The following is a 22,968-nucleotide window of genomic DNA, read 5'->3' as shown; positions in this document are numbered from 1 at the left end:
GTTGTCAGGGAGAGTAAGAGTGAAAGCAGGAGCGACTCTGTTCTGTTTCTGGAATCTGTTATAACCACCATTGCAGAAATGGAGGCTTACAGTCATGGGCCTGTCCAGCTGGATGCAGAGCAAAGTGGTCAAATACTGGGCTACAGTAAGACTGGGGGTAACCTACTGCCAACCTCTCACCTGCTGTCGGATAGAGACCTTCACTTCCACAGACCCTCCTATGGATTCGGACATGGGCATGAAACAGCAGCTCAGCGCTACAATGCCACCCGCATCCAGGCTGGATTTGAACCGGAAAGGTAAGAGAAGGGGCGTAAAGTGGGAATAGGGGGCTTATGGTCTTATAGGCCATGGTGTTATATTAACTATGCTTGTCTGAATTTTATGAATCCGATGATGGTATTTAACCTGATGTAGGCAAATCTAAGTATGCAAAATATGTCATTGTCAGTTTCTTTTAAACCCATAAAACCTTTGGGTACCACAAATAAGTGTGTCACATGTTCTCATGTTGCTGGAACAGATGACACCTTATGTCTTGGTATTTTTGGACTGGCAGACTGGATATCCTTGAGCTGTGCGCACCAAACAGTGAGAGTGCAAAGCTGCAGTAAAATCCAAATGGGCCTAAATTGGTGCTTTAAATAGACACTCATACAGTACATGAGAAATCTCTGACCCATATATCTGGTGACCCACATATGGAGAAACACACAGGACCTCTTGAGGTTTCACCATGGTTTATTACTGACTTAAATATAAACACTTAGAGCAGGCCATGTTGGTATATCTTTTCTGTTTTTGATATTATATTATTTTAAGATTGCAGGCACAAGGCACTTCCTTTCCCTGAATTGTCCAATTAAAAGAAACTTGAAAGAGACAAATCTGTGAGTTAATCAGTGAGACATCAGTGTACACTAACGTATGTCTAATCTGTGTGCTACTGAGGTAATAGTGCAAATGTATGCAATGTGGATACTTTTATCTGACTGACAGTCTTTGTTTCTGCTGGTACTCACATGGACTGTGCTAGGCAGGCATGTGAGACTGCTGTCTATACATGTAGGTAAGGAAGACTGTAACCAATCTATGTTGTTGTTTTTAGTTTTTATCCTTGCTGTGTATGTCATTGATGGCACTCTATGGCACTCAGATGTTTCACTATCTTCTCTGTTAACGGTGCAGGTAGTCACAGATTAGGAGGTCTACACAGAATATTAAGTATGTCACAGCTGATGTGTGTGTGTAATCTGCAGGCCATGTTTCTGCTTGACTGTTAAAACACTATGGTTGGTGGTCATTGGTTATGCTTGTGCATTCTTGTCATTCTTCCTATGCTTTTTGAAGACTTGCCTTATATCCGGAAAATGCAGGTGCATCCTAATGCATGCAGCTGCTGCCTGTTTCTAAATGTGATGTGATGTCAGTGGAACTTCAACCCATCAACCCAGCAGTGACCTTTGCCATGCAAATGCTAACAAAAATAGATTTTTGATTGAAACAAATATCTTCGCTCAAATATAAACCAAAACTTCTAAAATTACTAGAAGTGCAAAATGGGTCATTAGTTACTGTTTACTTACAGTAATCTGCTATTGTCTTACCCTCCACTGACTCAAAATATGCTGCAATGACTGACTAGTACTGTTGTGTCTGAGGACAGAATAATATATGTCTGTGTGTGTGTGTGTGTGTGTGTGTGTGTGTGTGTTTGCATGAACATACACTTGCACGCTTGTACTTTCTAGTGTACATTTGTGCACTAGGAAGTCCTCACATCGTACTATTATTAGTCTGGGTATAGAGTGCACTCTCCTGCCTTCATTTGTCTAACTGGATGCTTTCATTAGATACTTAACATGTATCCCCTTAAAAATGCACTTGACCAAAGTGTGTGTGTGTGTCTGTGTGTGTGATTAAATATATTGTCAAGACATTGTAAATGTTGTTCACTGCATTCAGAGAAAGGAAAAGGAAAAGACAAATACTTTTTGCCAACGTTGGTCTTAAAGTTTTTTCAATGACTGTAACTGATAGTGTACTGTAGTTGGAAATGGTTGTTTTCTGAGGAATATCTACAAAGGTGCGCACAATGCAGGTCCCATTCACTGCAACCATCACTCCTGTGCTACACTGGCACATTACACTACATGAGCAGGATGATAATCATAGTTGAATAAAAGCATTAGCATTTGTAGGGTTTATTATGAGCAGAAAGAAAGAGCTTTCATCATAAACATCAATCTGTTGTAGTTTGGAGGCAATACATTTTCAAGAAACTGATAATGTATCACAAAGGCATATCACTGCATCCACAGAACAGTAAGCTGCCTATAACCAAGACAGGAAGTGAATCATGACCCACTTACGAGAATGAAAGTATCAGTCTCTATTTTCAGAATCTTTGTAAATAGTACCTTCAAAAATGAAAGAGGTGAGGTGACAGAATATTGCCCTCCTAGCCAGAGTTTCAATGTAAAACTATCTGAGAATATCCAATTAAATGATTAAAATAGGCAAAAGAAAAAGACTGGATCATATAGTCACATCGAAATCCTATTGAGCTGTTGTGGGATAAGCTTGACCATATGGTTTGGGAAGTTAGATTGGCCCAATCCGAATTTTGGGAGATGCATTAGGTGACATTTTTGCAGCCTAACTCAACGCATTGACAACACAAATTCCAAAAATTCTGTAAGACTCTTATCATTGCAAATTGAGGATCCTTGAAACCATTGCAATGCCTTAGCTTCTATTTATTTTATTTTTAATGGGTAAAAATATTAAATGAATTGTGACATGAGTCATTCTAAAATTTTGATCAGTTTATATGTTCTGCCTGGCTTCGAGTCAGTTGAGATTAATCTTCAAATGCTGAACCAGTTTTGTCATCTGCAAATTGTTTAGTTGTAACTGGTCTCAGCTGACTTCTAAATACAACAGTGGTGCTCTCAGTTAGCCAGCTCAAATCCAGCACTGACATAGTGGATTCTCATTTGATAGCAATCACAAAAATCAGCCTAGTACAGGGATAAGCTTTCTCATTTTGCAAGCTAACACATATTTTACATTAAGCATAGACTACAGTTGTTTTCAAATCCCACTGAAGACCAAGTATCCCAGGCCTTTCTAATGTGCTGCTGGCTAAATTGTCCGTCATTGTATCTTAAACAGGCCTAGTAGGAACCAAGGCTGACATGTTTGTGCACTGAAAGTCTGCTGAAAGTGAGGGGAAGGTTGACTGCTCTCTACAGCCATTCATATAGATACCACATCAGTCAGGCCCCAAGTTACAAACATAAATAAGAATAAATAGGCCTAACAATCAGCATATGTCTAAAAAATAACGACAATAATGATAGATTATAGATTAGGCCTAACGCATTGTAACATTTCAGTCTTTGATTTAATAGCCTATAGCCTAAAAAATACGATAAGATAATACGGTATAAGTAGGTCTACTTTAATGTCCGTTTAAGCACGGGAATTTGTCTTGCATTACAACTCAGCAATCAACATAGAAAGGCATTAAAAAATAACATTCAAATATCAAATGAACAGATACGGCCCGGGTACGGACAGAATAAACTATAAACTGGTTACAAAGCCCAAGATTCACATGTTGCCAACTAGGCTACATTGTAGTATGAAAGGGTTAACCCAGCCGTCACCACGTGGATGATGCTACATTTGAGGGGAGGATGTGACGCGGCGACATAAACTGTCTTTTTAACGCTGAAACACTGTAGCCAGAGAAAGAACCCAACTTTTGTGGGACCGTCAAACTCCGTTAACAGCAGAAAGACGAAAGGTAATAATTGACTTTTACTTGTAGGCCTACCTTCATTAGTGTACTTTGTAGAGATTAAGTGAACCAACTAACGCTAGAGTAAACGTTTGCGGGTAGGCTGTGTTATTCATTATGTCAGAAAGCCTGATTTGAAATGTTGAGGAATAGCTTGTGTAACTTCAATGGTTTCAGGACTACGGATTTAAAATATTTCGCTTAATGCATAGCACTGTGGCTACATCATATGGAATTTTCTCAAGGTTAGCATACAGATTTGTTTGACTGCTACTCGCTAACGGCAGCTAACATTACTAAAGGCAGGCTACGACGACACGTTGTCTAGCCTACTCATGCTCAGGATGCATGGTGACGTTTTCCTACGGTTCTGTTAGTTTGCTGTATTGATTACAATCACATCACATCCTTATACAGCAAGCAAGTCGTTTGCTACTGTCATAGCAAATAGAAACTGTCTAACACGTGTGTTTATATTGGGCCTGTGAAGAACATGCATCTTTATGAAAATAGGGCAGTGCACACCGTAACGTTAGCCTACTTCATAGAAATGCATTGTGAAGTGAGCAGTCTGCGCAGATAAAAATGTGCCATCACGCCTCTAAATATAGCATTTTGGAAATGTTGTGACGATGCAGATTTGTGTGTGTGTGCGTGTGCAAAGGTTGCACTCCACCCTGATGCAAGTGATTTAGGATGGATGTGCGCTATGTGGGTCAGCAGGCCAGTCGACCAGATTTCAGATATGAATGAATTGCGTCAAAACGGGAGTACCAGGTGTAGACATGCATTTTTGCCCTGTTTGACACTGGAATCACAATGGGGCTACACCTATTAATAAAGTGCTACTCTTCAAATAAAACGGAAAGCTAGATGACAAGCCACCTCATTTGGCTGGTATGAAATAATGTCAGGATCATCAACCTGATAGGGGAGTAGCCTAATCATGTTGTTTTGGCTCAAAATAGGCTACATTATAGCATTTTTGTTGGAAGTTATTGAGCCATGGGCTCTGAAGTGCTGTCAATGTATTTGTTTATTGTAAAGTAGGCATTATCTTATGATATCCAAGCCATGTGCCTTCACTTCACAGCAACTGATGCTAGTTATGCATCCCTGTCTCTGTTCAAAACAATCATAGCCTCACTCTCTCCCTTTCTCCCTTCCCTCAACAGTATGGCTGATTACTTGATCAGTGGAGGCACAGGTTATGTCCCTGAGGATGGACTGTCAGCACAGCAGCTCTTTTCTGTTGGTGATGGACTCACCTACAAGTAAGTGGTACAGATGTCATTGACACCTTTCTGAAGAGAAACCTTTAATCTAAGTGAACCGCTAAGACTGGGAGAGGGTCAGAGCAATGTAATGGGCAACACGTTGCGTTTTAAATTGGCAGATCAGATCAGCAGTCTGTCGCAGACGGACTCAAGGCGGAAGAGCTATGCTCTAGTGGGGACGGTATTACTTACAAGTGAGTAGCCAATGGTCGACTTTATTTCCATCTGTTTACGACACTACACTGTTACCTGCCGCTTGAATGTTCATAGGGGAAGCAAATAATTCTTTCTCCATTCAAACCAGTCCAGTCCACTCAAAATATAATAAATACTACTGAGAGAAGGCAAAAGCCTGTGTGCCCTGGCGGAACATTCAGCAATACCGTTAGTTGCAAATAAAAGGGGCAGAGTGTAGTCACCTAGGTTGGAGTTCTGATCACTGCTTGCTATCATGTTTGTCTGTGAATGACTTTTGCTTCCGATAGTGATATGATTACATTCTGGCTGTCATGAAGAATCACAGTGCATGTCTTGATACCTGATTCTTTGGGATGATGGTGATTGGAAACCTGATCATATATTAAATGAATTAACACAAAGGAATTCATCATATCATCTCTAATAATTTTCTGCATTCTAATATTCTAAGTTGTATAAACAACACAATAGTTTAGTGGTCAAAATGTTTTGCACATTGAACTCTACAGGTGAATGCTCTATGAGGACTTTGACAGTGAATGCTTTGACTTGGTGTCATTCTGATTGTTTTCTTCAGTTGCTGACCATTTGTGTCCAACTCCTATTCCTGTCAAACTAACAAATATAGTTTTACTGACTAACCACCTACATATTGTTTTCCTTTGGTCAATAACTTAAGTGTACAGTGCTGTAGCTGCAAATCCATAGTAAAGATGCATCAAATGCATGTTGGTAAGCATTCATATAATGTATATTGTAAGATTTAAAAAGTTTAAAATGATCATGGTATGCATTTGGAAGGGTGGGTGGGAGATGTGTGGGGGTGGCTGCAAATTAATCTCTTCAGATCTCTGTTGGAAGATCATTGACTGAGGGTAGGATGTCATTTATAGTGCACAGGGTTAATTGAGCATGTGCCACTGTGTAGTGGATGTCAGGCCGGGCTGTAATGAATTCCACACCGGGACAGAATGCTTGGCACATGACTGTCCTGAGGCTCTGTCATGTGAGGCCCTTGGGCTGAGTGTGGGGGTGGGAGGTAGGAGGTAGGCCCAGGTTCTGTGGAATGGTGTATGTGATGGGATCATAATCATTTTTGACACAAGTGCATGACACTACTCCCACGTACTGCACAGCCTTTCTTGCATAACCATATGTGTTCACACTAGCATGTAGAGAGAGAGTATTTCCTATCCTGGTTCAAGTTCACACTACTGTGTTATTGCAGAGGGAATGCAGCAGATCTGTCTCACTGATCTTTTCACATGAGCATGAAAGAAATACTTGGCCCAGGAGAATTGGAAGTCTAACAGTAGTTCAGATTATAGTAGAAGAACTGTCCTGTAATCTGGTTTCCGGATGCATTTACTACATCAGGACTACATGTGTACGAGCGGTTTTGGTAGCAGCCAGGTGGCACTGCCCATGCACAAAATAACCCACCAGCTGGTAGTATTAGGCTATTTCAAGAAAAGTAGGCAAAATACTGGTCCGTTTAGACATCAGTCCCATTGGCACATAACTGGTTCATATTAGATGTATTTCCTCATGTAAATTAGATTATAAATTGACCTGAGAAAGTAGATTCTAAATGTCTTAATGAATTTGCCAGGTAGATGTATGCAAATTCCGAATGTCACTAAATATACAGAAGGAAACACTCAGTTCAAATGTCATTATAGGGTTGATCCATAAAGCATATGAGTAGCCTTCAATGAAGAATCTTTGGGCAAGGCTACTTAAAAAAAAAATGGTAATTTGACTAACAAATGATTTTTTTTGGTTTCCCATACTTGTGCAATTTCCATTCTTCTGCAAATAGTGGTGGCACAGTTCACTACAGTCAGTATGCCTCCAATAAGTCATAGGTTTGGTATCCTGACAAGTCAATAATCTTTGGGCAAGGTTACTTAAATAGTAATTTGACTAACATTTCTGTTTTTGTGTGCAAATGGATTTCAATTATTGGGCCAGTAGTGATTGCACAATTCACTACTCAATTGTCCTCCTATAAGATTAGAACTTGTGGCATTTTTGGTATGCTGACAAGTAAATAAACCATAAGTTGGTTAAATAGACTGTACATCGGCAATGTTTGAGGCATACCAGTTGGATTTACATCTAGACTCCACTACAATATACACTTTATTTCTACTTGTCCAAAGTCTTAAAGCCTATGGCATTTTGACAGCATTTCATCACACTTACAAAAACATTTCCTGATTTATTTATAATGAAACTGGTGGCCTGCTCATGTAAGTACAGACACACCCCTGTGCGTTCAGCTTGCAAAGCAGTCTTATTTTAGGCCCTGTCTGCCCACTTTCTGTGGAGGAGGAAAGCATACTGTGCTCTCAATGTGGTCAGGGAGCCCCCCCCCCCTCTTTCTTCTCTGTCTGGCTGTCTTCTGAAACTCCCTCCTTTTCTCTCTCTTTCTCTTGCATGAGCCACCACTCTATCCTTTGTCACATGCTGTCTGTTTTCTTTCTTTGTGGTTCCCTGTACAGCTGACTTTCCATGCTGGCACTTCTCCCTGCCTTATTTCCCTATTCCCTCCATCTGCCTCTCTCTCAGGGTCACTGTTAAACAAACTAGGGCCTATTCCTCCAGTCTACGTTCACACCCATTTGCTAAACCACACAGTGAGCCTCCCATCTGATTGAGGAGCAGGCTAACCACTGTGGTCACACTCCAGCCTGCATTGTTTATATATCCAGTCTGACTGCAACTACATTCACCCATTCCCCATGAGTTGTTTTTGTTATATATCCAGTCTGACTGCAACTAAATTCACCCATTCCCCATGAGTTGTTTCAGACACAGCAGTTTGAATATGTAGTCTAAATGTCAATTTAAGAACAGAAGGCCTAGTTATCCAATACTCAGTTACACTGTCACGCTGTAGGCTATAGTGACTAGTTTAACTATAGGAGTAGTTATATGAAATCATGTGATTACTAATTATAGTGTAAGTATAGTGTTTTACATGTTTGAGTGACCTACTTCAGCTTGTGGACGATGCTGTTTCATGACAGGGCGCTTAGATCCACTTATGTGTCTGGTTGTTCTCTTATCTGTACTCCTCCTCTATTTCAGCGACTTTCTGATTCTGCCTGGATTTATAGACTTCAGTGCTGATGACGTGGTAAGCATCCTGCTTGTGCTTTATAAACTTGAGTCCTTTAATGATATTGGAAAAGCGCATACACACCACATATTACTTTGATGACCTTGGAACTATTCATGTCATGAGGTTTGGGGACACTGGTTTGCTTATGATCAATAGAGCTGAATTAGGCAAATGTTCACAAACAACTAGCTGCCATCTGGGGAGCCATAGCATTACCACATTCAAATCAAAATGGCTGCCTGCAGTCTCGCCTTCCAAATCTCTCTTTTGCTCTCTCACTGTGGATCTTTATTTTTGTCTTTGGTCCCATGTTGCCTCATTAGTACATTGATTTGGTTGTTTCTTTTTGTGTCCTTTTTTTTTTTTTTTTTTTTTTTAAATTCGGCTCATTATAATTTCACTTGGAGTGGGTGATGACACCATTCTAGCCTGATACCTAAACCTGGTCTCCATGTGTTTGCTGTGTCCAGCATTTGTTAAAGTTTAAAATCCTCCAAATGTGATTCTGTTCAAATGACATCAGATCAAGTATGGTGATACAAACCTCAAGCACATGTAAGTGAGCAAGTGCTCATCACTAGCCCCTACTCACAGGAGCACATTTAGGCACGCAGAGCAGAAATTCTCTCATGATAAAGCTTTTCCACGTGCAGATATGGTCTTGTGCAGTCATTCCTCGTGCTCAAGTTTGTAGCAAATTAAATGGCATAATTAGATTATTTGCTAAAAAGCACTTGTATTCAATATTTAAAGTCCAAAAGTGTGTGTGTGTGTGAGCGACAGATTCCTCCTTTATCCTCCTTTCACTTTTGTGCTTATTAATTTTTATTTGTGCTCATCATGTGAACAGGTACTGAGGGAGGTGCTCAGATTTTTTTGAATGAATAAATGGAGTAATATAGTCCAAATATTTTAAATTATGCATGTTTTTACAGAATTAAACTCACTGGTGACGGCCGACCAGTATTGGCGGGTAGGCGGGTAGGATGTGTATATAATATTGCGGGTTGTGCGCGGATCGGGTCAAAATCGTTGGATAGCAAAGTGAGCTATATCCATGAAAATAGACATGCGCAGAAGTAAGATTTCCACCTCCTCTCTCTGTCTCAAATGCACATGGACAAGATTTCCACCTCCTCTCTCTGTCTCAAATGCACATGGTTCCACCTCCTCTCTCTGTCTCAAATGCACATGGACATTGGACATGAAAATACTCCATAGGAGGGGACAAAGCTTATCCACACAATCAATTCAATTTGATTCTAATTATCCAGATGATGGCCTAAAAGACGCGTCTATTTCATAAAACGCCTGATGTAAGCGAACACTACTCCATGATATGGATGCAACCACGTTACTCCTCATTAAAATTGGCAATTGGTGGGTCGGGTTGGGTTCAGGTCGATGTTTAACGCATATTTTGTCTGGTTGGGCAGGGCAGATTAGATCTCCAATGGGTCATAAAAACCCCCGACCCACGCATACTACTCCCATTCTTTTTAGACATTCAGTAATAGTCTGCCCTCTTGTGGAGAAATCAACACACATCAAAATCTAAGAACTGAATTTGCTGAAATTATGACATGGTAGAGTTGCTGCTAAAATGAATATTTTCCTCTGTAGGATCTCACATCTGCTTTAACCAGAAAGATCACACTGAAGACACCACTCGTTTCATCGCCAATGGACACGGTTACAGAGTCCTCAATGGCCATAGCCATGGCGGTAAGGGCCTCTGTGTGTGTGTGCGTGTGTGCGTGTGTGCGTGCGTGTGTGTGTGTGCTGTGTCTGCTAGAAATGGCTTCCTCTAATGGCTGAATTGTTTTCTAGCTGATGGGGGGCATTGGTCTTATCCATCACAACTGCACTCCAGAATTTCAGGCCAATGAAGTTCGCAAAGTGAAGGTGAGATTGTGTTTTTAAAGATTATAAACAGATTACAATGCCTTTACATTCATGAGTTCCTGCTGAAGCTCTAAAACTCTAGCAGATCTTTTCTTCACATATTGGTGTACTTTTTTGTGTGCTTGTCTTACTGATGAGGCACAAGCTTGAGTGCTTTTATGTCTGTGGATAAGATTTCAACCATGCTAAAATCTCTATCTATCTGTCTGTCTGTCTATCTCTCTGTCTGTCTGTCTATCTCTCTATCTATCTATCTATCTATCTCTATCTATCTATCTATCTATCTATCTCTCTCTATCTCTCTCTCTCTCTCTATCTCTCTCTATCTATCTATCTATCTATCTATCTCTCTATCTCTCTATCTCTCTATCTCTCTATCTCTCTATCTCTCTATCTCTCTATCTCTCTGTCTCTATAGAGGTTTGAGCAAGGATTCATCACAGACCCAGTGGTGATGAGCCCACACCATACAGTGGGTGATGTGTTTGAGGCGAAGGTACGCCATGGCTTCTCAGGCATCCCAGTCACAGAAACAGGCAAGATGGGCGGCATATTGGTGGGCATCGTCACATCACGAGACATTGACTTCTTGTTGGAGAAGGACCATGGCAAGCCTTTGTCTGAGGTATGTTTGCCTACATGTCTGCTTTGGGGTTGTGATATTTGTGTGTGTGTGTGTGTTTGCTCTTATGACGTGTGTTTTTTTTTCTCCAGGTGATGACTAAAAGAGAAGAACTTGTTGTTGCTCCATCTGGCGTCACTTTGAAAGAAGCAAATGACATACTTCAGCGCAGCAAGAAAGGTAACTATTTAACCGTCCAGGTTAATGAAAAACCTAAATCCCAAATAATTTGTCTGTAAATAATTGAATATCCATGTTATGGTTTATTCATTTATCCTGTATGTTTTTTTTTTTTTTGTTTACTGTGAATTAATATGAAATGATCAAATCTGAAGTAGGTTTAAGAGCTTGATTGCTAACAGACATCTGTGTTTCCATTTAGGCAAGCTTCCCATTGTGAATGACAAGGATGAGTTGGTAGCCATCATAGCTCGCACTGACCTGAAGAAGAACAGGGACTACCCACTGGCCTCCAAAGACTCACGCAAACAGCTGCTGTGTGGTGCTGCCATCGGAACCCGCGAAGATGACAAGTACCGTCTAGACTTGCTGGCCCAGGCTGGAGTGGACGTAGTAGTGCTGGTGAGGAGGATTATGATCTGTGGAATGATCTGCCATCCTTAGGCCAATCAAAATACCAACCAAAAGCCTTTGTTTACCAGGCTTGTGCTCTAATAATACATTTGTGAATGTCAAGTTTGTCATCGCCACTGGGAGGGATCCAGTCACAGAATTCTATGCCAAATGAATCATTGATAACTAACTTTGAGCTGATAACGCACATTGAGCTGCTGACTCATTTGTCCAGTAATCTCTTGTAGTAATCTCAAACTACAAATTAGCATTATGGAATATTTCTTTGTATGTTATGTTTTTGTTGTCTCTTACCGATATTATGACATAAATAAATAGAACAGCTCTGAACATTTGTACCAATTCTTATGGCATTGCCAGCTCTGTTAATTTACAGTGTTGATGTTTTTATTTATTTTTTATCAGTGTAGGTTGGACCTCAATCTGCAAACTTCTTTTGAATGACACTTAAAGACAAATGATAAACGCTACTAGATATGTAGCGCTGTTCAACTGCTGACTACCTTTCCTCTCTTAGGATTCTTCCCAGGGCAACTCTGTGTATCAGATCAACATGATTCACTACATTAAGCAGAAACATCCAGAACTGCAGGTGGTTGGGGGGAATGGTGAGTGTTTTGCCTGTTAAGAATGGTTATGATGTGTTACCAATGCCTCTGTGTTATGAGTGCATCTATATGAAGTCATTTCTCCTCCTGTCTCTTGTGAAGTGGTGACTGCTGCCCAGGCAAAAAACCTGATTGATGCTGGTGTGGATGCCTTGCGAGTGGGAATGGGTTGTGGTTCCATCTGCATCACCCAGGAAGGTCAGTAGGGGGCGCCCGCGTTCACTAGCACAGGAGCTGATGTGAGGCCGGGTGGAGAGAATGGAGTTCAAATGAAGAGTGGCTGATTGATATGCATGTTATTCCATCCATACATATGCCCACTGACCGACTGACCTTTCTTTTCCCAGTAATGGCCTGTGGGCGGCCACAAGGCACCTCCGTGTACAAAGTGGCTGAGTACGCCAGACGTTTTGGTGTCCCCATCATCGCAGATGGTGGCATTCAGACTGTGGGCCATATAGTGAAGGCTCTTTCTCTTGGAGCATCAACAGGTCTTTGTTCTTTGAATGATATATATCTTTAATTTCGTTGTAACCTAATTGTTACATTTACACCATTGCATTGCACTCGTCAGTTGACCAGTTGACCTCTTGACCTCTGCCACCAACAGTGATGATGGGCTCTTTGCTGGCTGCCACTACTGAAGCCCCGGGCGAGTACTTTTTCTCCGACGGTGTGAGGCTGAAGAAGTACAGAGGGATGGGCTCTTTGGACGCCATGGAGAAGAGCACCAGCAGTCAGAAGCGCTATTTCAGGTCTGAACACATTGAAGAATCATAACTCTATGTATTGGGCATGATGAGTGCTTCCAAATGTCATTTATGGTTGATTGTGATCTTTGCTGTGTGGCAGTGAGGGCGACAACGTTAAGGTGGCACAGGGCGTATCGGGCTGTGTGCAGGATAAAGGCTCCATCCACAAATTTATTCCTTATCTTATTGCTGGCATTCAGCACGGCTGCCAGGATATTGGAGCCAAAAGCCTGTCTGTACTACGGTGGGTATCTGTCTGGGTTTTCCATGGTTTCTATTTGAGAAGGAAGAAGAGAGGCTTGAGTCTAACTTGCCTTGTTTTCTTTCTGGCTTCCCCATGCAGCTCCATGATGTACTCCGGAGAGCTCAAGTTTGAGAAGAGGACGATGTCTGCCCAGGTGGAGGGAGGAGTGCACGGTCTCCACTCGTAAGTCAGCAGGGAGTCTGTGGAGCGCTAGGGGCATCAGGAGTGTGAGGGCTAACTGGGGGCAGTAGTGACCTAGCCTTTGGTTCTGCTGACCACTTCAGCCCTATTCTAACCCCTTTCTGAAGCCAGTAACATCATTAGCTTTGACACGGATGTATTATTATTCAGCTAACCAAAGTAAAGCAGCTCAGTAGAACACATTTGTATGTAGTCTTCATCCACAGTGAAATCTCTCCTCTGTTTGTCTCTCTGCCTGGTCTGTAGGTACTCTTTTGTACCATGTAAGTACATGCTAAGCTTGTAGTCAAGAGTCCTAAACATGGTTGCTGTAGTGATATGCCACAGTAGGTTGGGAGGAATTCAGTCGCCACATTAACATGCCCTGACGAGAATAGGCCTGGTCTCTCCTTTCGGAACTCTCCCTTCAAGATGTTGACCCACCAGGCCTCTTTGCATGATTTGACTAGGTTGTCCTTCACGATTTGACCTTCAGGTCTGAACGGATCAGCTGTATGCTAATATGGTGACCAGTTGCTGTAGACTGAGCGAGTGGCATATGGATTTGTTTTGAATCTGTATCCAGTATTGTGGGTTTTGAAATGTAACCGTTCTGTTCACAGTTACGAGAAGCGACTGTACTGAGACTGAAGCGAAGAGATGTGTGAGGGAGGCGCCTGATGTCCCTACTGCAGCAGCGACCAAACGCAAACGATGTATCTGACCAAACCTCATCTGATCCATAGAGTCCACTCCACAGACCTCCCTGTTCCTCTCATTGTCCCTCACTAATGCGATGGTAGGACCGAGGGACCCCTTCTGAACATATGGGTTTTGCACTAGATGAGGCACCAGGGTTTACAAAAAAACAATCCCAGTTAACAGTGAACTAGTGAGATCTTGTTTCTGTGCGTGCGTGAGTGTGTGTGAGTGTGCGTGCGCAAGAGTGTGTGTGTGTGTGTGTGTGCACTTGTGTTTGTTATGGTGGTGATAATCACAGTGAATATGGCCTTTCTGGTGCTTGTGAAGCGGTTTCTAGTCTCTGAAGTCACCATGAGACGCTGCACCATTATCAGCAGTTCCAACTCTCCATTGCCAACAAACATCCAGATGTCCACTCAATGCCCAAAGAGCGTCACAGTACCTCTCATGTATAATGGCAAATTTAATGTTTTGTAGCCATCAGTTATAACACATGGAGCAGTTTTGTACCCATCAAATTTTCTTTTTGAAATGTCAAAATGTGTATGTTCCAACATCTTGATGTGTATATCTAACTCATGGTGTCTCCCTCACCATGTTTTGCATCACCAATTCTGTGATGGCCCAGGTCAAGGGTATTGTCGATGTATAAGCTTACGTTTTGTATTGGTATGCCATACCCATCAAAGAACCTTAAGCCAAATGAATAGTCATTCTTTCTTAGAATATAATGAAGATTTGTTCGGTGTACTGTGTCTGCTTATTTTAAGGTTTGGGACCAGAAGCTAAATCTAGCTTTGTTTTTCTGGGATAGTTTTCACCCTAAGGTGTCTGATGACAATCGAGAATCTCCTGACTGGAATTTTCTGAACGTTATTCCCGACTGATGAAGGAGAGACTGTGGCTGCATGAGGGTTTTGATATGCATGCTCTCTTAATTGATGATTTTTTATATATAGCTATATCATGGCTGTATTTGTACTACACTTTTTACTCTAAACCTACAGCTGATGTGTGTATGTATTTATCATGCTCTAACTTGACATCCAAGCCTGTCAGGAAGCATCAGGAGTTACCAGTCACATAACAGTATTTTGTTCATTATTAACTTCTAGTATGTATTTGTCTTGCGTTGTTACTCTTGCATTGGCCTATGTGTTGCCATTAATATGCCTTGAAATAGAGAATCAGATGCAGAATGCTGAGGTCAGAAGTCTTCTATCTAAACAAGCTTAGATACAGCCATTGTTTGCTCAGTACTTGTCACAGGTTGATGGTTAAACATTTTTGATGCATAACATTGGGTCTTTTGAAGTGTGCTTCATTGTCTTCACTTTCTGTGCATCTTGCATCTTGGGTGTAGTGCCCACTGCATTGGAGAAAATGCAGGTTTTGCTGCGAATATTACCTCATCCTCAGACACGCAGTGGTTGATCATTGTTGTACTATATGTTCATGTACATGATGTGTGAAGATGATGCAAATAACAGATGTTTGTTGCTAGTTGAAGGTTGCATACATCATGGTCAAAAATCTCTTGACACGTGAATATTCAACACAATATTTAGCTTACATTCAAATTGCTTATGCTGTCAAACATTGTTGTCAAATAAATTGAAAAAATAAAGTTTATCACAAAGGATAGATTGGAATATTTTTCATTTTATTCTATTGTAATTAAGCCATTAGTTGTCATCGCTGATATCCTTTCTATATGGCATTTCACCAACATATTTATAAAATAACATGCACACTAAAAATGTAGAAATTCACATCTTTGTTAATGTTTTGCTAAAGAATATGGAGAGGGTAGTACAAATTTTGGCAGATAAATAGCTTAGCACATTACTTATATTCAAAGGTATAACCCGCTGAGTACAATCAATGCAGCCTCTTTTTGACAGCATGTTCCTAATGCCACCAGAAGGGGGCGATACAATGCTGCTACAAAATACTGTGCATCTCTTCTATAGGGCAAAGCAGATGTCTCATCAAGCAGTACGAAATCATACAAAACTGAAATTAAATGGTTTTACCTGTAATATGCATTATATATGTATATTTATATAAAATGTGATAATACCTTTCAATTCTATTTAAATGGATTAACATTTCAGTAGTTATTCAGTCACAGTATTCTTTCTTTATGTAGAATATAAAATGTTTTATACAAACAGGCTTACAATTATCAACAATATCACTTATCTGAAACTTTCCAAAAAGTTTACAAATCTCTGCATCACACAGTTTTACATTTTACAAACTTTACAAAATCAGCCCTGACTTTCAGAACTCTGGCACTTCATGCACCTATAAGTCACTTACATGAGTCCTCCTATCTGGACAATGTACAGCTTTATTTATTAACCTGCAAAAATGCCTCAGATATTGATTGTGGCTTTGATTTTTGATTTTTCATCTTAAGGTCAGAAGTATCTCCTCATTAGAACGAATGGACAATACTAAGAGATGCTCTGTACCGACCTATGACAATCGCAAATACACTCTAAGCTTAATATCCTTGTCAAAATCAGTGTTTCACAACAGAATATTAGTTTACATTAATGTTGAATAGACAAGCTAGACTGCACTATGAAAAGTAGACACAATGCACCTTTGATTTGGCTAGTCTTCATTCAGCAACACAAAACTGTCCATCATTCCAATATTAATCCTTGCTTTAGCACTTTAGACAGTAGATCATCAGCCTGTTGATTTCACTTCTACATTACCGTATTTATACTTACAAGGTTTATAAATCTGTGCTTATTTATGTCAGTGTACATATTGGAAACTATATACTTTACAAGTCAATAGTTTCACTACAGATGCTCAGCGCATCTATCTGTCTGCACACACTTTTGAATTCCTCCTGGACTGACTGGTCCAGCTCCGAGCGTTGGTCCAGACTCTCCTGCGAAACCAAGTCCAGATTACGGTACTGTCTCTGGTGGTCAGAGGGCAGCATGCGGCCTGAGCTGCCGCTGAGGGAGGACGGCCGGGGATTCGGCTCTGGACTGGAGCAGAGGACTAAGGAGGAGTCGGCCAGGGAGGGCCTGCACAGAGAAGACGTGCTGGAACTTCCTCGCCAGCCCTCGGGGGACGAATAGCAGGACGACGTGGCGGGAGAAAGGGAAGGGGGGGGCGGCAGGCTCACCCCCGAGGCCTCCTGTGGCTCACGGCTGGGGAGAGGAGCCTGAGGGAGGATCTCCACACAGGACGCGGTCCGGAAAAGACCTGGGTCCGAGGGGAGACTCTCCCTGAGTGGCAGGGTGCAGCTGGACTGGGCTATCAGGGTGCCGCGCGGGTCCAGGGACTGGTCACAGAAGCTGAAGGGCCTGAGAGGACTGAAGAGGCTCATGGGGAAGAGGTCCTCACTGAAGAGAGCCTCGTCGATGCTGCGACGCAAGTTGATGGGGGATGGAGGTCGCAGGTCAGTCGTGGAGTCACTGGTACAGGATGACTCCCTTGTGTCAGGAATGGCATCAGGTTGGTCAAGGTCAAAATCTCCATAGGCCAGGGCACGGTTGCTATGATATAATAGGTCCAGCCCATTTAGACTGTGTCCCAGTCGCTCATCAACCAGGGAATACAGGGGAAGACACTCTGTCTCCCCATGGCCAATGGTATCACAGATGGCTAGCTTTTCTTGCTGGTTCAAGGTCCAGTGGTAGGTCCCTGGAATGATGGGAGATTTGGCAGCCAGTAATTCTGTCCAGCAGTTTCCAGGCTGTGGCAGGTGGTCGGAGCAGTAAACGGGCTGTGCTACCACCAGGGCCAGGGTGAGGCATACTCCCGCCTCACAAATCCGACAGCTGAGCTGGAAAGACCACCAGGGCCAGGGCTTGAACACCTCTGGACCACCAGCAAAGCCCAATGCGTGAAGCATGGCATAAAGCTGCAGGCCGGCACAGGCTAGTGACAGAAGGGCAGAGAGCAGGGTGGCTGCGGCAGCTCGCTCCCACTCACGGCTCTCTGCGAAGGGACAGCGGTTGTAGCGCTCCGCCGGAGTCGGGGAGGTGTTGTTGAGGTGGTATATGTGTTTGGAGTCGGCGCGCACGTAACAGTAGAACACAAAGTAAGCGGCCGACAGAAACGAGGCCAGGACTACGAAAGCCCCTCTGGAGACCAGCGAGAGGAAGAGGCAGAGCGGCGCCCCCTGCTGGTCTGTGCCCAGCAGGGTCATGGGGCCAAACGCGGCAGTGAAGTGGAGCAGCACCAGGCAGGCTAGAAAGCACGGCCTCTGGAAGGCTGAGTAGGACAGCTGCATCCTGGAGCGCATGGAGAGCAGTAAGAAGACCAGGCCGAACGCCGCGGTCAGGCAGGGGAAGGGAGCCTCGTACAGCAACAGAGACGCCTCAGCGGAGCCTAGTCTCTCCTGGTGCCCGTAGGCGTCGTACAGCAGGGCAAAGGCCCTGGTGCTGCCAGCCGCCAACAGGAAGATGCTGACCAGAGCAAAGTAGCCACATCCTGAGGGGCAACGCAGCGGCAGACAAAGCAGGTTTAGGGCTGAGGAGAGGGTGACCAGAGAGAACACCCCGCCCAGACCATAAATATGTGCCTCCCAAGCCAGTCCCCAAGTTGCCATGGCACTGTTCCAGTCAGAGTGGAGAGCTACAAACATTGGTGAGGCTGGCACCAGGAGAGAACTACTTGATTGGTTGTAGACGAATGTGGTGGTGTTTGCAGGGTCCTTGTGACTCGGAAATATGGGGGGCCAGTTGTCAGTGGTATTGCAGATTCCTGACCGCTCCGTATTGCAGTCTGGGAGTAGAGACATGTCCGTGGGAGCTGGACCAGTTCCCCAGTCCTCCGTTGATGAGGGTGTGACTTCTGAAAAACAAGAGATGTCTGGCTTAGTCATTACACACCCAAAGGGTCTTGTCTTTATCATACAAAGCTGGCTGTTACATTTTGCTGTGTGTAGAAACAATAACATGTCGACCACAGGGTGTTTTCAAAGCTGTGTCACTCGTGATAATGTCTGCTTGGGGGGAAAAACTGGTACCATGCCAGGTCTCTGAAAGTATGCTCATTTCTGCGTTAATCCGCAATAAAAAGGGAGGCTGTGCAAGTGGCAGGCTCGTGCTGAGCAGGGGACAGAAGTGGAGAGAGCAGGGGGAGAGCTGCCAGGGATCACGCTGCACTTATTCCTGACAACATTCTGCCAACATCTGCTGTTTTAATCCAGAATTACCATGGTGTCTTGCATGTCACTGAGCGGCGTGGGAGGAAGTGGCCATCTTTACTCCCTGTGGCTTGGCTCTGAAACTTAAGGGTGTTACATCAATCTTCTGAGACCTATGTTAAAATGGCCTGAGCTGTGTGTGTTTAAGGTTGCTCTGTGAATGGGTGCCTGCAGGCCAGTCCACAAATATCACACAACCTCACACACACACACACACACACACACACACATGCTCTTTTGTGTAAATCATCATCTGCATGTGGATGATCTGTAGTTTCTATGTTTCTGGTTTCTAGTATCACGGAAACACCACAAATAAAGTTTATCACTGTAAGGGACACACAAATGCCCTATTTCAAATCTTAGCTGTCCTCACATGCTCACATGCCACCATGTCCATGGTTTACAGGAGAGATGCAGGATGAAGGAAGGTTTACAGGAGAGATGCAGGATGAAGGAAGGTTTACAGGAGAGATGCAGGATGAAGGAAGGTTTACAGGAGAGATGCAGGATGAAGGAAGGGCTCAATGTCACTGAGTAGATGACCCTTATAAACCAGATTGTGCTTAGATTTCTCGCTCTCATTCCACCTGTTAAACCATCAAGCATTCTTAAAAGAGTTCTCTTCCGCCTCTTCTCTTCCAACTGGGGCAAAGACTAAGGACTTGCTGAGGCCACTGCATACTTCACAGTTAACATACTTCATGCAATGGTGCTATATATTCCCAAATCTTTCTTCCACTTTTGAAAATTAACAAATGGTAAATTCATTATGCCTGTCTTATTTGTGTGCCACAGAGGGGGGAGTTGGGGGGGGTTAGGACTATTCTAAGGGCCCAGCACTGTCAGGGGGCTCTCAGAGAGCCCCTCAGTAATACTCAGTAATACAACTTCCTTCCACGCCCTTCTCTGCATGCAAGGCATTGTTTATGTTCTTGAAGGGCCTCTTTTGAGCTCCCGACTCCTATAGGCAGCTTTTGTTCTTTTTTATCCTTCCTGAGGCCAGTCTGACCAAAAATACTCCATCTGGGCGTTGGTCAGCCACAGCATTAAATTGTTGCATGTTACTTTAGAGGCGACCATATGCATGTATGTGTGTATGCACGCAGCACACCCTTGGGAAAATAAATGAATGTCTCTGTCTATTATTGTTGTTCCTCCCCCACTCGGTGTGATTAATGTGATGAGGTTTCCTGAAGAGGGTGTGTCTTACTGTTCATTAGCCAGCCAAAGGGACGTCCCTCTCTCTAATCAGGAAACCACAACACCAAACTGCACCCTGACGAGTGCTCCTCAGATCTCAGGGAGTTGGGCTAGGCTGCTGTGTGCCCTTTAATAGGTTGTTAAACACACAACTCAGCCACATCCTGCAGAGAGACAACTGTCAGCAGTGGTCAGCTCTCAACTGGAACTCGAGGCCATCACTCATCACAACATCATCAACTTCAAAGCATCAAACAGGGATTTCAGTAAGCCAATGCAGGATTATTGTCGAAGAGAATGTATCCCTTTGATGATGTCTATTGCACAAGCATGGAAAACGAGCTCATAGCTCCCGTGTCGTTGTAAGTAATGGCAGCAGGGTGTCTTTGTTTTTACTGATGCAGTGTTTTTTAATTAGCGCCGCTGAATTCTTAATGATCACAAATGAGATGTGGTTAAGGCTGATTCCCTTGTGCGTCATTAGCTTTTGTGTGGCTCAGATGAGGACGAACGAGAAACAGTTTCTACTGAGAACACACATATGACATTCATAATGGCAGTATACCTGCAAAAGTATTTTCTAAGCAGGTGTTATACTATAATACAAAAAAAGGGGCTTTGAATATACTTCAAAGATTTGCCTGGCAACAATGTATCAGATCTGCACATGCACAATACTGTCTGATCCACACCCAGGCCTGAAATAACACAAACTGATAAAGGAAAAGGAAAGAGAACTACTGAAAGTATTCCAAGAGCTGTACTGGTGAGCTAACTGGAAACAGGAAGAGGCTGTGTGGATGTGCTTTGTATGTCTAATGGCTTGCTTACTTTAGTGGGACGATGCCATTCTCCCTGAGGCATGAAAATGTGACCAATCTCTGGGCTCTTGCCCGACTTTCCGTCTGCCTTCTCCTGCCTGTCAGTCAGTGATTAGTATGGCCTGGATTCTGTCAGGGAGGTCGGAGTGATGACCCTTTTGGATTCTGCCCAATTTAAACCACTCACCATGTACAACAGCATATGTGTGACTAGGTCATCATCAGTAGCCGTTGGCTGATATTCCACCAGGCATACTGATGTTTGTAACAGTAGCATAATTCATTTGAATAGAACAAAATAAATAATTATGCTTATAAATATTAGTCAAAGACCTGGATATTTTCAACCTAAGGCTCTGACGTTAGTGGATAGGATTCAGTTCATTTGAAAAACCGTCCTGATTTCTTGTAGTGCTGTGGTGACTGGTTTGATGCAACAGATCTGATCCTGGCACAGCGTTCTATATAATTAGGATTGGGATGTTCTGCCATCATTAAATCCAAGGGCTCGTTTAGCTCTCATCTGTTTGACTTCACTTTTAATTTAAGCTGGCTGAAAAGGCAATTTACTCAGACTTCAGCATGAAGTGATCTCATACATACTGAGGTAGCCCAAACTACGCTAACCAGCATGAGTGGGGGCTTTGTGATTCACTATTGCCTTCAAAACAGAACACTGGCTTGTTAAACTCATTCTGTCTGAAACAGATTCACATCCCTACCATGGTGCTTTCTTAGCTAAGAGATATAGATACATGGGGGGGATGAATCCATTGCTTGAGAAAGGCTCCCTTCTAAACTACATTCAGTGACTATTTTGTTCTGTGATTTTGTTCTGTTTTTTCCCCATGGTCTATTAATGGAATTTAGGTTACGGGTGTGCCACAGAGATATGGGTTATGTGTGAGTCCACAAACTACTGTTATGGATGCCACAGAGATACAGTATGGGTTATGTGTGAGTCCACAAACTACTGTTATGGATGCCACAGAGATACAGTATGGGTTATGTGTGAGTCCACAAACTACTGTTATGGATGCCACAGAGATATGGGTTATGTGTGAGTCCACAAACTACTTCTACATCTTCATCATCTGCATATCAATCAGATCCTGTGAATGAATATATGTTGGCACAAAATATACAAGTGGCAGTGTCACCTTTTGTATGCTAATTGGTAAGTCCAATGTTGAGGTAACATCTGCACTGAACCCTTACGGAAATTAACCATGGCTTTACTATGACAAAATAACCATGGATTTTCAGTTTCATGTTTTTTTGGGTAACCATGACTATAGTTTGACCATGTTTTTTGTTTCCATGGTTTATCACTATAGTTGATCAATAAGCACCACCCCCCGCAGGGGCACTGCTAGAAAACCTGGGCCTACGACAGACAATCATTCTGGGCTCCCTATCAGGGCTGGGCCCTTAGAATCCTTGTTGTCTTTCTGCACCTGCTATTCCCACACAAAGTTACAAAATTGTTACATGGTTACCATTTTAAAATCACAGTTGTACCACAGTCACCATGAAGTGCGATAGGGAAACCACGGTGGTACCAAAGCTTTTATGAAGAACTATGCATAAACCATAGTAGTACTATGGGTAGGAGCATGGTGATCATCATGACCATGGGGTGCCATGGTAAAACCATAGTTACTGCATTAAGACCATAGGAAACCATAGTGAAGGGAAAAACTGCCAAAGCTTCTTGCCTTGCCTCTTTTCTATCA

The 22,968-nt window shown here is 42.8% G+C and overlaps 2 protein-coding genes across 4 annotated transcripts; one reads left to right on the top strand and one right to left on the bottom strand.

Moving 5' to 3' along the window:
• The first annotated feature begins 63 nt into the window (after positions 1-63).
• impdh1b (IMP (inosine 5'-monophosphate) dehydrogenase 1b) lies at positions 64-15,664 on the top strand. 3 transcript variants are annotated; one of them, XM_076296250.1, is made up of 16 exons: positions 3,706-3,814; positions 4,984-5,082; positions 5,205-5,279; positions 8,380-8,428; positions 10,037-10,138; positions 10,244-10,318; positions 10,737-10,943; positions 11,033-11,120; positions 11,323-11,522; positions 12,052-12,142; positions 12,245-12,340; positions 12,490-12,633; positions 12,753-12,897; positions 12,995-13,138; positions 13,238-13,321; positions 13,942-15,664. In XM_076296250.1, the coding sequence occupies exons 2-16, from the start codon at positions 4,985-4,987 to the stop codon at positions 13,961-13,963; spliced, it is 1,620 nt and encodes a 539-aa protein (XP_076152365.1). In that variant the 5' UTR covers positions 3,706-3,814; position 4,984; the 3' UTR covers positions 13,964-15,664. The 3 variants fall into 3 exon arrangements, with proteins under 3 accessions (XP_076152367.1, XP_076152365.1, XP_076152366.1); XM_076296252.1 differs by lacking the exons at positions 3,706-3,814; positions 5,205-5,279 and adding an exon at positions 64-299; XM_076296251.1 differs by lacking the exon at positions 5,205-5,279.
• A 987-nt stretch (positions 15,665-16,651) lies between these two features.
• On the bottom strand, positions 16,652-19,817 carry prrt4b (proline rich transmembrane protein 4b). The gene is made up of 3 exons (XM_076297493.1): positions 19,585-19,817; positions 19,029-19,108; positions 16,652-18,853 (listed from the first exon to the last, which is right to left on the bottom strand). Exons 1-3 carry the CDS (start codon positions 19,815-19,817, stop codon positions 16,824-16,826), a joined length of 2,343 nt encoding a protein of 780 aa, XP_076153608.1. The 3' UTR covers positions 16,652-16,823.
• Between the last annotated feature and the right edge of the window lie 3,151 nt (positions 19,818-22,968).

This window comes from Alosa pseudoharengus, unplaced genomic scaffold, assembly GCF_046254945.1.
Source record: "Alosa pseudoharengus isolate Yale_2024_CS ecotype anadromous, Long Island Sound unplaced genomic scaffold, YU_APseudo_1.1 YU_APseudo_1.1_scf_20, whole genome shotgun sequence".
NCBI classification, from domain to species: domain Eukaryota; kingdom Metazoa; phylum Chordata; class Actinopteri; order Clupeiformes; family Clupeidae; genus Alosa; species Alosa pseudoharengus.
This window is presented reverse-complemented; position numbering and strand designations above follow the sequence as displayed.